The 14,711-nt window shown below is 37.9% G+C and overlaps 1 protein-coding gene across 2 annotated transcripts in view; it reads right to left on the bottom strand.

Moving 5' to 3' along the window:
- raly (RALY heterogeneous nuclear ribonucleoprotein) overlaps positions 1-14,711 on the bottom strand; it is a 58,956-nt gene that overhangs the window by 1,656 nt on the left and 42,589 nt on the right. For both annotated transcript variants that reach the window (XM_056750575.1, XM_056750574.1), the window contains 7 exons: positions 11,143-11,422; positions 8,024-8,096; positions 6,497-6,544; positions 4,579-4,736; positions 3,924-4,037; positions 2,000-2,127; positions 1,651-1,695 (listed from right to left, as the gene is read on the bottom strand). In XM_056750575.1, the coding sequence (XP_056606553.1) occupies positions 1,654-1,695; positions 2,000-2,127; positions 3,924-4,037; positions 4,579-4,736; positions 6,497-6,544; positions 8,024-8,096; positions 11,143-11,398 (819 nt within the window). In that variant the 5' untranslated portion in view covers positions 11,399-11,422 and the 3' untranslated portion in view covers positions 1,651-1,653. The remainder of the gene's footprint in view (positions 1-1,650; positions 1,696-1,999; positions 2,128-3,923; positions 4,038-4,578; positions 4,737-6,496; positions 6,545-8,023; positions 8,097-11,142; positions 11,423-14,711) is intronic.

Raw genomic sequence — 14,711 nt, 5'->3', positions numbered from 1 at the left:
TTTTATACTTTTGTTTTTGCATCTTTTATCGGTAATATTTTCACGTGTCAAGTCCACACAAGGATTTTCCTTTTTGACATAATTATGGTATGCAACACAATCTAATGGCACGAGGTGGCTAAGTGTATAAAAATTTGTACTTTCGTACCTTCAATCAAAATGTATTTTTATGCAAATTCTAATACGTTCACCTTCTGATATTGGGGTGAAATGACCCAAGTGTTTTTATTTCATGAAATTCATGAGGCGGTCGGTACAATAACAGCACGCAATGTTGCCAAACCTCAAATGAAGAGGGTTCAAAACTCAGGTCAACGGTCTCAATGAATTCTTAAGGAAAGAGAGAAGCGTGACCAATCGCTAATTTGTGCCCTGCGTGATTCCTAATTTTGCTTTAGCCCTTTAGACCTGTACGTGTTACCAAAAGCAAAGGCCGGAAGCAATGTTATCAGTGGCAATAAGAGCGCCGTTCTGCCGATTAGCTATACAAACAGAGAGGTGCTCAACAAACATCACACAGACGGATCAGGTAGAATCCACCATTGTCCTGTGTGTTTGTGGAGTTAAACATATGGCAATGTTTATGTTGGAGCGGCAATATAGGGAGTCGTTGCGCCTTGAGCCCAGATGAGTAAGAAAAACCACTGTGATTTTCTTTCATTTTGATAAACCTAATGTTCATAGGTCACAGATGGTGATATCCTATATTCAAGCGAGCATGTGGAACTTGTTTCAGACCACCAAAGATGGATCTGATGGAAGTGCGGGGTGAGAAGAGACAGGGGTAATTGTAACACAAGTACTATGAGCGGAATGAAAATGTTATGACACTTACAAAACACTTAAGCTGTCTGAAGTTTTGTGGGCAGCGATTTTAAAGATATAATTTTTTATCATTTGCTGGTGGTTGTGTTATACAAGAAGAGCTTAAAATGCACATTTTGAGATTATGTAAAATCTTAAATATTCCTTTAGTATAATTGGTCACATTTAAACTGTTTCTGCAATACTGTAAAGATATAAAATTGCTATGGCTTATTAAAGAGGGACTCCAACCAAAAACGATTTCGTCATCATTTACTCGCCCGCTAGTTGTTCCAAACCTGTATCAATTTCTTTGTTCTGTTGAACACAAAGAGAGATATTTGGAAGAATGTTAGCAACTGTTAACTGTTTTTTTTGTTCTATTGAATACAGAAAAACATATTTTGAGACATCATTTTGGAAAGCAAACTGTTCTGGGGCACCTTTGACGACTATTTTTTTATACTATGTTAGTCAATGATGCCCCAGAATTGTCAGTTCCTAACATTCTTCCCAATATCTTTCTTTGTGCTCAACCGAAGAAATTTATCCAGGTTTGGAACAAATAAATGAAGTAAATGGTGACCAAACTTTTTTTTTGACAATAAAAAACAATAAAAATGCTAATACTCGCCACAGTTGTCATCCTGAATAGTTGTTTAAATGCACTAAATTGAACGCAATGACACCAGATTTAGTGGTTCGAACTCTCTAACCTCATTTTTACAACCTGCCTTCTACATGAAGAACATCTTTTTTCATCTTGGATGAAATCCTGCCGTACAAGTAAACATCTCATGGTTTGAATTATCACTGTCATCCATTGTGCTAGTTTTCAGTTCTTGCCTTTTATTGAAGGATGGAGTCCATTTCAGATATGTGATTGTTTTCCTTAAGAGAAAAGAGATGAGAAATCAGTTTCAGGAGCACATTTTAGGAGATCATTTGTAAGTTTTAACAACCATTGTTCGGTGAGACGTGTGACAGGTAATGATTTGTTTCCAAATTTCCAGCTGCTGTTTTCGGAGGACCACATTCTTCCCTCTAGTTTCTAGCTTCTTTTAATTCAAATAGTACTTTAACTTCCAACCAGGTCAATGACATATACTAGAATGTCTTTTGTTTCTTAAAAGTGTGATCTTTGTATTAATTAACAAAAATATACTTTTCTCTAAAATCTTTCCATAATTCTCACCATGTCATCGTCGTCCTCGAGTATGTGGTCCTCGACTTCTTCACCATCACTGTGTTGAAGCTCGTCTGATTCTGAGCCCGACTCATCCTGAGACATTTCACTCTTCATTTCATCTGCCTTCTGAAACTCTACACACACATCCATACATTTAAATCGACTTTCAATACATCTGATGTACAGATCTTAACTTATGAATGGCATCTAACCAAGGTTGTGAATTGCAACCACCGTCACACTCCACCCTCTCGGTTCACGGCTCGCCCCTCCCTTTGGAAGCATTACGGTGGCTGACAGAGGACTTAAGTGTCGTCATGTTTTTGCTTCTTTGCCGGAGGAGATAACGTATTTACGAAAAACACTTTGTAGAGCAGTTTGCCCGTTTAGGGCTACTGTAGAAGCAACATGACGGATTCCATACGCATTTGCACTACACATGTGTCGAACTCGGACATTTAAGTTCTTAAACACGTGATCCGAAATCCATGATGAGTGCGCTCAGGAAGCTGTGCTGACGCGTTTGTGCGAGAAACGGAAAGTCAAGTATACCTGAGGCTTAGCAGTCATAGCGGCAAGTAAACAGTCACTTTTGTTGCAGCTTGAGGTGTTAAATACAGAAGAACAAATCATTTACGTAGACAATTTGTACGGAAATGTGTTTTTTGACGTGAGGGAGGGGTCAGCGTTGAGTTTACGAATTGTTACATTTTTGGAAAGGTGCATGCCTGGTTACGCACAGGCTACGGCTTAGCTACGACTATAACTTGAGCTTTAAAGCTCACTGATGTTATTTTTTGACAGAGTTCAAATCTCACACCCTGTTTGTTTTTTTGGCACTTTGTGAATCGGTGGCTTGGCTTCTTCATTCACAACAGATGGAAAACACCATTCCGTTTAGTTAGTTTGGAAAAGCATTCGCTGATGTAACCACATCATTGGATTCGAGCGAAAGAATGTTCAGATCAGTCTTGCAAAATAAAAAATGGCATGAAACAAAAGGAACAATGCAGCTGCATTGCATGCGACAGGAGTTCTGAATGTTCTGAACCGAATGATTTATTTACTGAGATTTATAGTAGTTCAGGGATAAAAAGTGTCACATTCGTTTTTTTCAAGTATACTGTATGTTTTCACATGTACATGTAGTTCCACATATTTAGAAGTAAAGAAATTGGATGCATAATTGTTTTAGCATTTAAAACTTCAAATGTTAGTTAAAACCATAGTTAAAACTAAATGCAAGAACTTTAAAGCATAATTATTTTTAGAAGTATTATACTTTAGCATGAGATTGGTTTATTTTTGATGGCATGAATAATACATCAAATCATGTTGAGGAACGGTGGACTACTTCTACCTCCACAAACAAAAAACGTGCTCCGCTCTGCACAGTGAAACACCATCATCGATTAGCCACAAACCATTAGCCACATCATAACAATTCACAGACAGAAGATGAAGGAAAATAAGGTTTCTTCCCTGTGCAAATAAACACAGGAGGCACGGTAATGCTTGTCAAATTGACTGCTGATGCGAATTAGAGGGAAAATCTGGACAGGCCGCCGAGCCGTGGACGTGCCGAGCCGTGAATGGTTTGAATGACGACAACTGCTGTGTTCTGCTGTGTCAGTGGTTTCTTGCCGGTCACCGCTGTGATCAAACTGCCGGCCAGGGCTTCCATATCATTAAAGAAGCTCTTTAAAAGCTTTTCTCAAAGCAGGGAAATAAAAGTTCTCCAGAGGAGGGTTATGGATACGGTACATGAAAAGGCTGGTGCTCCACGTTTGATTAACTTGTTTGGAATCCATATGTACCACAAAAGGTCCACAACAAAACACAAGATTTGAGGCAACGTTTATGGTAAAGAACGATATTGAAATCTATTCTCGAAGCCTGAGTATGTGTATGTTTTTGCATGACATCACACCTGTGGCACAATATTTGTCCTCTGTGATCTGGTCGAGACGCCCCAGCAGCGCATCAATGTTGGACTTGATCTGAGTCAGTTCTGATTTGATGGCTTGCAGCTCGGTAGACTTCACTGCTTCCACAAGGTCAACAGAAGAACACAAAGCTTTAGTTCAATAAATCAACAGTTTTATGTTGTCATAAAACTTAGAGCACAAATGAAAGTTATGCAGTGGTATTCGGTAATGGTGCCGTGAGGGAAGGCTGGCCAAAAACAAAAAGGTCAACTTCTGCTAGATCAAGAATGTTCTAAATCCTAAAGATGGCACTTTAATCTTTGAAATGGACCAAACGCCAGTTCCAGAGTTCAACAAGTCGATAAGTCGTACTGAGTCTGATGGAGTACATCTTCATGCTAAGGAATTATAATGATTTTTTGCAATTCTGAACAAAAGATCCCACCCACGTCATCATTTTACAAATAAAAAAATGAGAATGAGCTAAACATCATTGTACATTTAAATTAAACACCTTGTTTCACTCATTCATATCACATTATAATTTCTTTGATTTACATAATTGTTCCATTTGAATCTAATAAAGGGTTTATGTTTAGCATTTCTTAAAAATCAGACATCATAAATGCACATCAAGAAAACCAAAGATGGACTTACATTTGTTTTTGACAGAGCTGTTGGGAAGGATGGCGGATCTGGTCAGGAGTTTGACAGGTAACGATTTCACTCTGCGTACAACTGGCACCGCCACACGAGGGCGCTTCACTGGAACAACCCTGGGCACTGGTGATACTCTTCCTCGGTACTCAAACAGTCTGTTTGTCAACAATAAAGAAATATTCAATGAGTTAATATACAAAATTAGTCTAAAAGATGTGCAATCAAACAGGGAAAAATATGCATGACAGAAACAGATTTTTGGTCGCTCTAATGCGGTTTTACACTTTAAAGGTCCAATGTGTGATATATAGGAGGATCTATATTCTACATAATAAAGCGTAGTTTTTACAACCGAAGAATGAGTTATTTCTATCTACATACACTTTTTGTCCTTTAACATGGAATTGGCCATGTTTTTTCTACAGTAGCCCTAGATGGACAAACTGGTCTACAGAGTGTGTTTTGTAAATACGTTATATCCTTCGGCAGAGCAGAGTAGAAGTGATAACATCTTAGTCCTCTGTCAGCCACCGTAGTGCTTCCAAATGGAGGGCTGGGGTGAGGCGTTCGTTGCAGTTCGCAACCTCAACACTAGATGCTGTTAAATTTCATACACTGGATCTTTACAGAGCCAATGCCAACATCATATAAAATATCACATCACCCAAAAACAAAATTTCTGTCATAATTTATTCACACTCATGCCGTTCAAAACCTGTATATGACAATTTTTTCTGTTCCGTGGTTACTAGCGTCCTTCGAAATATCTTGTTTTGTTTTCTAGTGAAACAAAATAAATTCATACAAGTTTGGAATGACATGAGGGCGAGTAAATTTTTTAAGATTTTTTGGGGGGGTGAACGGTCCCTTTATTAGGGCTTTTACGCTTGCTTACGATCATTACAAACAGGACAGGGTTGTGCTTTTATGGCATTCATACCAAAGTAGTCATTTTGTTTGACTCATATTTTTAAGAAACTGAAAACTAATTAGAAGACTTGTCTTTGCATCGTGTCCAAGTTTGCCAAAATGAGGCCAAAACCGATTTTTGGGGGATCAGAGTAAATCCTCATGGTTTGTTCTCCCAGCATCTGCAGGGGATGAAGAGGCCGGTGTGCCCTTAATAAACTGAGAGAAGACACTTTTGTCTTCAAAGATATGCCGTCTGCTGCCCATACAGGAACCTTAAAACAGCCAGCTGGCTCCCAAAGCGGCTCTCTACGCGGTTTTATTGACTGATCCCCAAACCTTAAGATCACTTGGAATCAGGTGTTGCTGAAGTTATTGGATCTCTTCGCTGTAAAATGCCGAGCGGAGTCAACATCACCCTGAGACAGCCGTAAGTCAGGGAGGAAAGATCACAAGAGAGGTATCAATAAACGTGTCAGCTCATCATATGGACGAAATATGCTTTACATCTGCGAACAAGCGCTTCCAACAGAGTCTCGCAGCAGGGTTTCCATAGCCACAGTTAGAGTTCGCACAGCCAAAGTTAGCTTAACAGGTTGTGGATGGAGTTCTTGTGAAACACGCATATATTTTTCGCCTTTCTTCCAGCGGCTCGCAGATATGTGCATGCGTTTGTTTTTTACGAGCACTCCTTAAAATCTGCCAAGTTGTGAGAAAATGTATTATGACAGGGAAAGCTGCGCTGCAGAAATAAGACTGTGGCTGACTTTATTATCAGACACCGCTGGGTTACCGTACTAAAAACGGCGTTCCACAGAGGCTGACTGTTGAATTATGAGCTCAGGTGAGTGTACAGCGGATATATTTCTGCGAGCTGTGGGTTCCAGCGCTCCGGCTGTGATTTTTATATTTGTATGTCTGGTTGCGTTCGCTGGAGGTCGCCTACATTTCACGAGTGACATTTTAAGGGGGCGTATTTGAATTTGTGCAAGATGATGGCGCTCACCTGTCGTAGAATTCTTCTCGGTAGTAATCGTAGTCGAAATCAAAACCACTGAGGGGGACAGATACAAAAAATATCATTTCAAACAGGATTCACAAGATACAGAAACTACATTTTCTACATGAAGAGGACATGGGGGGGCTAGTTGTCACACTTTTCTACCCTAATTAGTTTTTTTAGAGAAAAATTCTTAACTCAGTTAGTCATGTTGTATTATACATATACATATTATAAAAAACATTGTGTGTGTGTAAAAGTATTATGTATATATTAGTTTGTTGTTTAAAAACGTGATATAGTAATTTAGATATAGAATTAAAAATTATATAAATAAGATATATCATTTGACATTTTGACCAGTTCGTGCCGTTTCAATTTTCTGTAAATAAGCGCAAGTAAAATACACTACATTCATTTGAAATTTGTCAGTATTGAAAATGATAATTGTACTTAAACATACTGTACCATAAATAGTAAATTCAGATAAACGGCAAATAATGTTTGTGTGGTCTTTTTAATACATTTTGTATCATTATTCTCTCTCTCTCTATGCTCTCTCTATGCTCTCTCTCTCTCTCTCTGCTCTCTCTCTCTCTCTCTGCTCTCTCTATGCTCTCTCTATGCTCTCTCTATGCTCTCTCTATGCTCTCTCTATGCTCTCTCTATGCTCTCTCTATGCTCTCTCTATGCTCTCTCTATGCTCTCTCTATGCTCTCTCTCTCTCTCTCTCTCTCTCTCTCTATGCTCTCTCTATGCTCTCTCTCTCTATGCTCGCTCTCTCTCTCTCTCTATGCTCTCTCTATGCTCTCTCTATGCTCTCTCTATGCTCTCTCTATGCTCTCTCTCTCTCTCTCCCTCTCTATGTTCTCTCTATGTTCTCTCTCTCTCTCTCTCTCTCTCTCTCTATGCTCTCTCTATGCTCTCTCTATGCTCTCTCTATGCTCTCTCTCTCTCTCCCTCTCTATGCTCTCTCTCTCTCCCTCTCTATGTTCTCTCTATGTTCTCTCCTTGTTCTCTCCTTGTTCTCTCTACACTCTCTATCTAACAATCTCTCTATAAGCATCCACAGAAAAATTAAGGGACCAAAAACATTTCTGAATGTACTTTTACCACTAAGTACTTACAATATTCCTCCCAAATTTCAAATAAAAATATTGTTTCTATTTGTATTTATTTGCAGAACATATTTATATATTCACTTTTAAGCAATGCAACAGTAATATTTGTATATGTATTTAGGAAAAGTTCAAAAATAATTTGTTATGTGATAACCTTGATATTTATCACTGATTTCATATTCAAATTGACAGCTATATTCCAATATACCGTATACAGATTCTATATTTATTTATTGTTTGACCTACAAGTACATGTACAGTGTGTTTTTGCAGGTGAAAGACCTCCATCGATTTTGTTAACAACAAACAAAATGTGAAAAGTTGCAAGTACAACCTAAAAAAATATGTGAGTGACTTCCACAGAATACAAGTATAATGGAGTTTGTGATAATCTAGATATTTCTGCAGTAACCTGTACAATGCTGCTGCGGTTCTCTTCAGTCCTTTCGGCCTGTTGGGTTTGGGTTCCCCTGCCATGTTAATATCTGTGAATGTAATTGAAAAACATGCATTACATCACATTCCATCTTACTTACAGTCTTTATGAAACCTTGATTACGAAAGTGCATCGAGTAATTGAGCAGAGTAGTAATATTAAATGAGCACGCTATAAAATAATGACAGATGGCCATGACTTCTCACCCTGACATCTGATGCTATACAATAATTATAAACTATTGGTGCACTTAAGGCTGTTCTGTATATGTAGTTATCACAGTACAGCCACCAGAGGGCACTCGACCCCCACTCAACCACACACCCTCGCCCGGAATAACCCGAATCTACACACATCAGCCTCCAGAGCTCCTCTCACATCCAGGTTATAACAGCAATGACAGGAGGAGAAGCAGAAAGAGAATAACGTATAGCTGTGAAGCCAAGATAGACACGGCTCTGTCACCGAATCTCATATTTCGTACACTCAAGCGAAGTGAGGTGACGAGTGAACTTTGAGAGAGGGTGGACAGCGCCAGGGTTTGAGGGAGATCTGTCACAGCTGCGATGATTTCCGTGAGTTACAGCACTGATTGGGCAGTAGGGAACGAATGGTGTTGCGTGATTGACAGGTCTCTGGGGCTGCCGAAAGCTCAATGAAGCGCGAAACAGCGGCTAATCTGACCGCCGAGAAAATAAAAGTATGTCATCAAGCGACCTGAGAAGGCTGGAGGGCAAAAGAGAGAAGACAAGACATAAAACAAAGATCGAAAAAGAGACGCTTGCGATGCAGTATTGCGTAGGGACACTTTGTGTACTTTGATTCACTGTAAATCATTTTAAACCAAATATATAACCGAATGTAATATAATAAAGCAAACATAAAAATTCTGTCATGATTTTTTTTTGCTAAACACAAAAGAAGATATTTTGAGAAACGTCTCATGCAATGGAAGTAAATGGAGACAAAGTTGTTCCGTTATCAACGTTCTTCAAAATATCTTCTTGTGTGTTCCGCGGGAGAAGGTCACGCAGGTTTGGATTGACAAGAAGATGAGCAAATAAAAGGTTCAATTGACAAAAATGGCCAAGAATTGTGAGACAGCTGTCTTAAAGCCACCAGGAAAGTTTCTCATGGGATATTTGTTCACGTCAATAAATAACTTCTGCGGTCCAATCACGAAGGGTCAAAGGACAAGGCCAACATATCTGCATGATTTGGACGCAGCTAAATAAAAGGTGGAAGAGTGGAAACAAACAACTGTGTGATCACCTCAGCAAGACAAGAACACCTGCGGCGGACGCACCTGTCCTTTTCATCAGTTATCTGAGGGGGGCGGAGCATAAGTGCTCGGTTGCCAAGATACCGGCACAACTGTCTAACCAATCAGTGTCTAGAGGTCACCTTGTAGATTCCACACCATAACCGGCTGGTATGATGAGGCTAAAAAATATTTGACGCTAACACACTCAACTGAATTAGCTGGGAGATAATATGACCCCATGTTGTTTTAAAGAGACAATACTTTTTGAGGTCAGAAGTGTTTAAGAGACGCACACATACATTGAATTTCCTGGAATCTCCAGTGAAGCCTGAGGTTTCTTACAGCACAAACAGTAACATTTCTTTCTTCCTTTTTTAAACTCCTTAGAACCTTTTTCCACTTTAAAGTAGCTTTTGTGCAACAGTAAGGTTCTGCAGATGTTAATGGATCTTAATTGTTCTCCTGTGGCATTGTGGCATTGTTCTCCTGTGTTTATTGTTTGATCGGTAACACTTTACATTAAGGTTCCCTTTATAAAGCATTTGTAAATGTGTTCATTAAATCAATAAGTCATTCACAAATGCATTTTGAAGCAGTTATAACTGCTTAAATAAAAAGGGATTGCAACAAAATACCTGCCAAATAGTGAGCCATTTGTAACTCGCCTGGTATAAATGCTTAATAAATGTATTCATTTATTATTTATTTTGCAAAATAGGCTGTCAGACTAGAGACTGCAGGGTGTTATGTTGGTTTTTCTTAGTATTGTATATTTCATAAATGGTTCACATGAATCCACTCTATTAAGGCACACTTTCATGGTTTGCTAACATTTATAACTCTTTTTTTTTGTTTGGTGTTTTGAAGTTTTCTTTAAAGTGCACTTTCATGGGCTGTCAATACATCTGAATGTATGATTCACATCAGAGATATAGCCTTAAGAGCAAGCAAACGGTTTCTACAATAAATAATAAATAAACATTTTCTGGTTTTTATTAACTGTTGGAAGTAATTGTATCATTAATAAAACATTGTAAACAAACAAGTTTACAACAAACTTGGTGCATTTAGTGTTAAACAATGATCAAAAGTTTGATGAATTTATCTTGGTAAGCAAGAAAAATCTGCTTTGGATGAGCATCATGATCAGAAGGCACTCTGGAGGGCACTGTAAGACATTCGGAATCGGATCAGGTAAGCAACATGGTTTGAAAAGTGACGTAAGATATGAAATATACAATAATGAGAAAAAAAAAAATTACACCCTACAGTCTCCCGTCTGACAGCCTATTTTGCAAACAACATCAAGTTAACAATGAATCTGATTTCGAGTCAAATAAACAATAAATAAATAAATTTATTAAGCATTTATAACATGCAAGTTAAAAATGGCTCAGTATTTGGCAGGTATTTCGTTAGAATCCCCCTTTATATTTATGCAGTTATAATAATTATGAATCATTAATGAACACATTTATAAATGCTTTATGAAGGGAACCTTAATGTAAATTGTTACCGTTATAGCGCTTTATTTTTAAATCTGTACTAGGTTCTTTGACAGGCTTATAGTTGCACAAACAACATTTCCACTTTGATAAATTATTTGTCGTTTTCTGTTGGTTTGACTTTAAAAATAATGTTAAACGTTTGCATTAAAATTTTGAGTTAATTCAACGTAGAAATATTAGTTAACTCAATGAATTTGACAAACTTGTTGTGTTTCTGTTATCAAAAGAAACTTTGGGAAAATGTTCAACACACTACAGACAGTGTTTCACTTTCTCATGTTTTTTTCAGATATACAAACCATTTCATTCATTGTTCAACTCACCAAGGGTCTGTCCAGCAAGCACGCGTCCATTTTCTCCAATGACAGCTCCGCGAGCGTGTCTCTCATTAGCGTACTGAATGAAGGCGTAACCCTTGTGAACCGAGCAGCCCAGCACGCGGCCGTATTTGGAGAAGATGGTCTCGACGTCGCTCTTTTTCACCACGGCTGTGTTCAGGTTTCCAATGAACACGCGCGAGTTGATCGATTTGGGGTCGTTTTTGTTGGTGATGTTGCTCGTCTGAACTTTCAGGGACATGTTGGATCAAATATGGACAGCAATCTGTGGACGAAACGGAGAGGAGAGTGTAAGTTAAGAGACAAAGAGTGGGGAAACTTTGCAATTGTTTTCCGTTTAAAAGTTACAACAACGCTGTTTTACTGATAAGGGTAATATTGTTTTGCTTAAGTTCAAAAGCCGTTAAGGTAAAAGTCATCTTGTTGATATCTCTTTTCTCTTTTCTTTATTGGAATAAGGTGCCTTGAGGGTACACAAAAATGTAATCCATTTTGGACACTATGAAATAAGCAAACTATAGAAGGTATTTCTGATCAACTCACAAGCTCAGATGTATAGATTAATGGCGGACAATTTACATATCACAGTAACAAACTACAGGAATCTGTGAGTTACACTGATTTTACATCATTGGACACAAAAGAAGGTGGCAAACCCTGGTCATGGAAGTTTGAACTTCCCTATTTTACACAAAGTATAAGAAAAATTGTACAGTTCGGAAAGTGTGATCACAGGTTATGTAAGGCATGCAGATCTATAGCTGGAGCCTATAAAGGAATTCTGCCCTTGAGCAAACATCAGCCTATGTAACATTTCAAAATTAATGAATACGTGATCAAAGTTCTCATGACAACTGCACAGCATTTCTGATATGGTCCAATCCTCATGGGCAGGACCGGCTACAATAACCCCATGCAGTGAAATAAGAAAGGGCCGTAATGAGCAAATTGATAAAAGTGTTAATGATCCCACAGGAATGAGAAGTCACGAACGTGATCTCTTTAATACATCAATTGTTTGTCTTAGATAGCAATGAGATGAAAAATAAGAATAGATTTCTAAAAGCTGTACAGCCGTACGATTTGATACGCAAGCATCACTATTCTTCTTAGAAGAGGGATTTCAGCCACATTTAGGAAGCAAAACATCATAGGCAGATGAGTTTAACCAGGGACAACAAAATAAGAACTATATACTTAAAGTTAATTTCATGATGAAATTAAAGGATGTTTAAAAGCATATACTACTTTAAATGTTGGGTATTGTAATGTACTAGTTGTATACAAGCAGTAAACTTCTAGGTGTACTGTTTCAATACTACTTGCTTAATACTAAATTGGCCCACTTTTATACTGTAAAAGTTAAAGTGTAACAGTTGTAAACTTTAAGCACACAACTAGTCACAAATTTTTATTCTTGCTGCAACTATATACTTATACGTATATTAATCGTTTACTTGTTCATAAATTGTTGCACATTTTCTAGTGTACTAAAGAAAACTGTATACAGTAAGAAAACTACTAGTTTAGCAGTTTTTGTAGCGCAAATATATTTATTAAGTTTTAAGTATAAAGTTTTATATCGCTTATACTTTTTGCCAACTTTATATTTTATTTAATTTTATTCCTTCAAATTTCAATTTAAACACATTTTTATAGACCAATTCGTAAGGTGTTAACACTGTTACTCTTACATATATAAATCTGAAAGATATTTGTTTAACATTTTTAAATAGTTAATATTCTGTTGGTCATATTGTGTTCAAACATTTGTGTCAAAAAAACAGGACGTTCTTCTAGACCTGGGTTAAACCAGCATTGATTACATCATCCAAATTACGCTATAATTTGATGAGAAACTCCTAAAACAAAACAGATAAATAAATAAAAACAAGACTTCTACAAAGTCTTCTTACAAAAGTCCTATCAAATTATCAGATACACTGAACTTTGACATGAAAGTAACCCAAGGAGTAAAGATAAAAGTATGTGGAGCTCATGTGAAGAGTCTGAGGTTAAAAAGCGTGTTGCTTTCCACCGCTGCAGTGACTGGCCACCGCTGGTGCTTATTAGTGCTGTTCCAGTTCCTCTCAATTTGAAATAAAGAGAACGCAAAGACCAGCAGCAAGATTGTCAGGATCAATCGATTGTATCCTGGGTATGACAGAAATAAAGTTAAGTGTGAGGGCTGTTCTCGACAGTGTCGGCTTAACACACAACCTCTTCTCAGCACATGAACATAAGGTCAGTTAGTGTGATAGAGATGTTTCTCCTCTAATAACAAGACCCTCCGTAAAACTCAGCATTGCTGGGATCGTATGATTCTTTGATCCGTGTTCTCTCTGTCTTTCTTCTTGTTATAATGACTTGGGCACCAGAGGTTTTTGAACAGTTTTTTTAACTTTGCGCTAACATCCAGTTCTCTGAAATAATCATCTGATTCGTTGCTATTCGTTTACCTTTAGGGTGCTTTCCCATATGAAAACTAATGCTCATAGATTGCGGTTTTATGGCTCAGGAGATTTTACCGATCTCACCGTCAAAAAACCTTTTATAGGCTAAAAGAAACAAATGATGACAAACGATGAAAATATAGGACTTAAAGGGTAAACTCACCCCAGAAATAAATTCTGTTATTCCCTCATGTTGTGAGAAACCTGTTTATATGACTCTTTCTTCTGTGGAGCACAAAAGAAGATATTTTGAGAAATATCTCAGTGGTTTTGCGTACAGTATATATAATGGAAGTCAATGGGAGCCAAATGGAAGTCAATGTTGGTTGTCAACGTTCTTCAAAATATCTTCTTTTGTGTTCTGCAGAAGAGAGAGGTTTTTGGTGCGATTCTATATAAATTTGGTGTGAAAGTGATTTTCTAAACTCAGCTGTGGAGTTGACAGAGAACTGCAGTTAAAACTCGAACAGTGGAACTAAGTGTGACAACAGTCTTTCTAAAGAGTTGATGACTGAAGTGTTGGATTTAATAGTCTTAAGGTTTAGGGATCTTGGAACGAAATTAAATGATGGATTAGACTGGGAAAAATATTGGACCAAATTCCTACATCAGAGATGGAGATCCTGGCCGGCGTCCTGACAGGAGGTGCTCATGCGGCTGAAACTACCTCCGGCTAACCTAATGAGCTGTGATTTTCCAGTGCTCCCATTATTCCTCATTATGCCATTGACACAATCAACAAATTCAAGTGCTTTTTCTTGCACGAGTTTAATCAAAATGAGACAAAACATAGCTTGGCTTTTTAATTCCCAGCGATAATTCCATCATCATAATTGATGAAATGAACAGAGCAGAGATTGAATTGGATGGGGGATAAACAGCTGAGGGCTCCTTCAGGAATAGAGATGCACAAACTTGGGTCAAACATGTCACTGGCACACAAATGTTTGACTCTCCAGAGGTTTGGCATTACCCACGCACAAATTTCCTAGAAACAGTCCTGGTTATTAAAATGTCCGGGGGGGCTGTAAGTTCACTGAAACTGGCCTTTTCTGCTGACCTGAGACCTGTTTAGCATTTTGTTGTTGTAGCAGTCTAGTT

The sequence above is a fragment of the Triplophysa dalaica genome, chromosome 6, assembly GCF_015846415.1.
Source record: "Triplophysa dalaica isolate WHDGS20190420 chromosome 6, ASM1584641v1, whole genome shotgun sequence".
NCBI classification, from domain to species: domain Eukaryota; kingdom Metazoa; phylum Chordata; class Actinopteri; order Cypriniformes; family Nemacheilidae; genus Triplophysa; species Triplophysa dalaica.
This window is presented reverse-complemented; position numbering and strand designations above follow the sequence as displayed.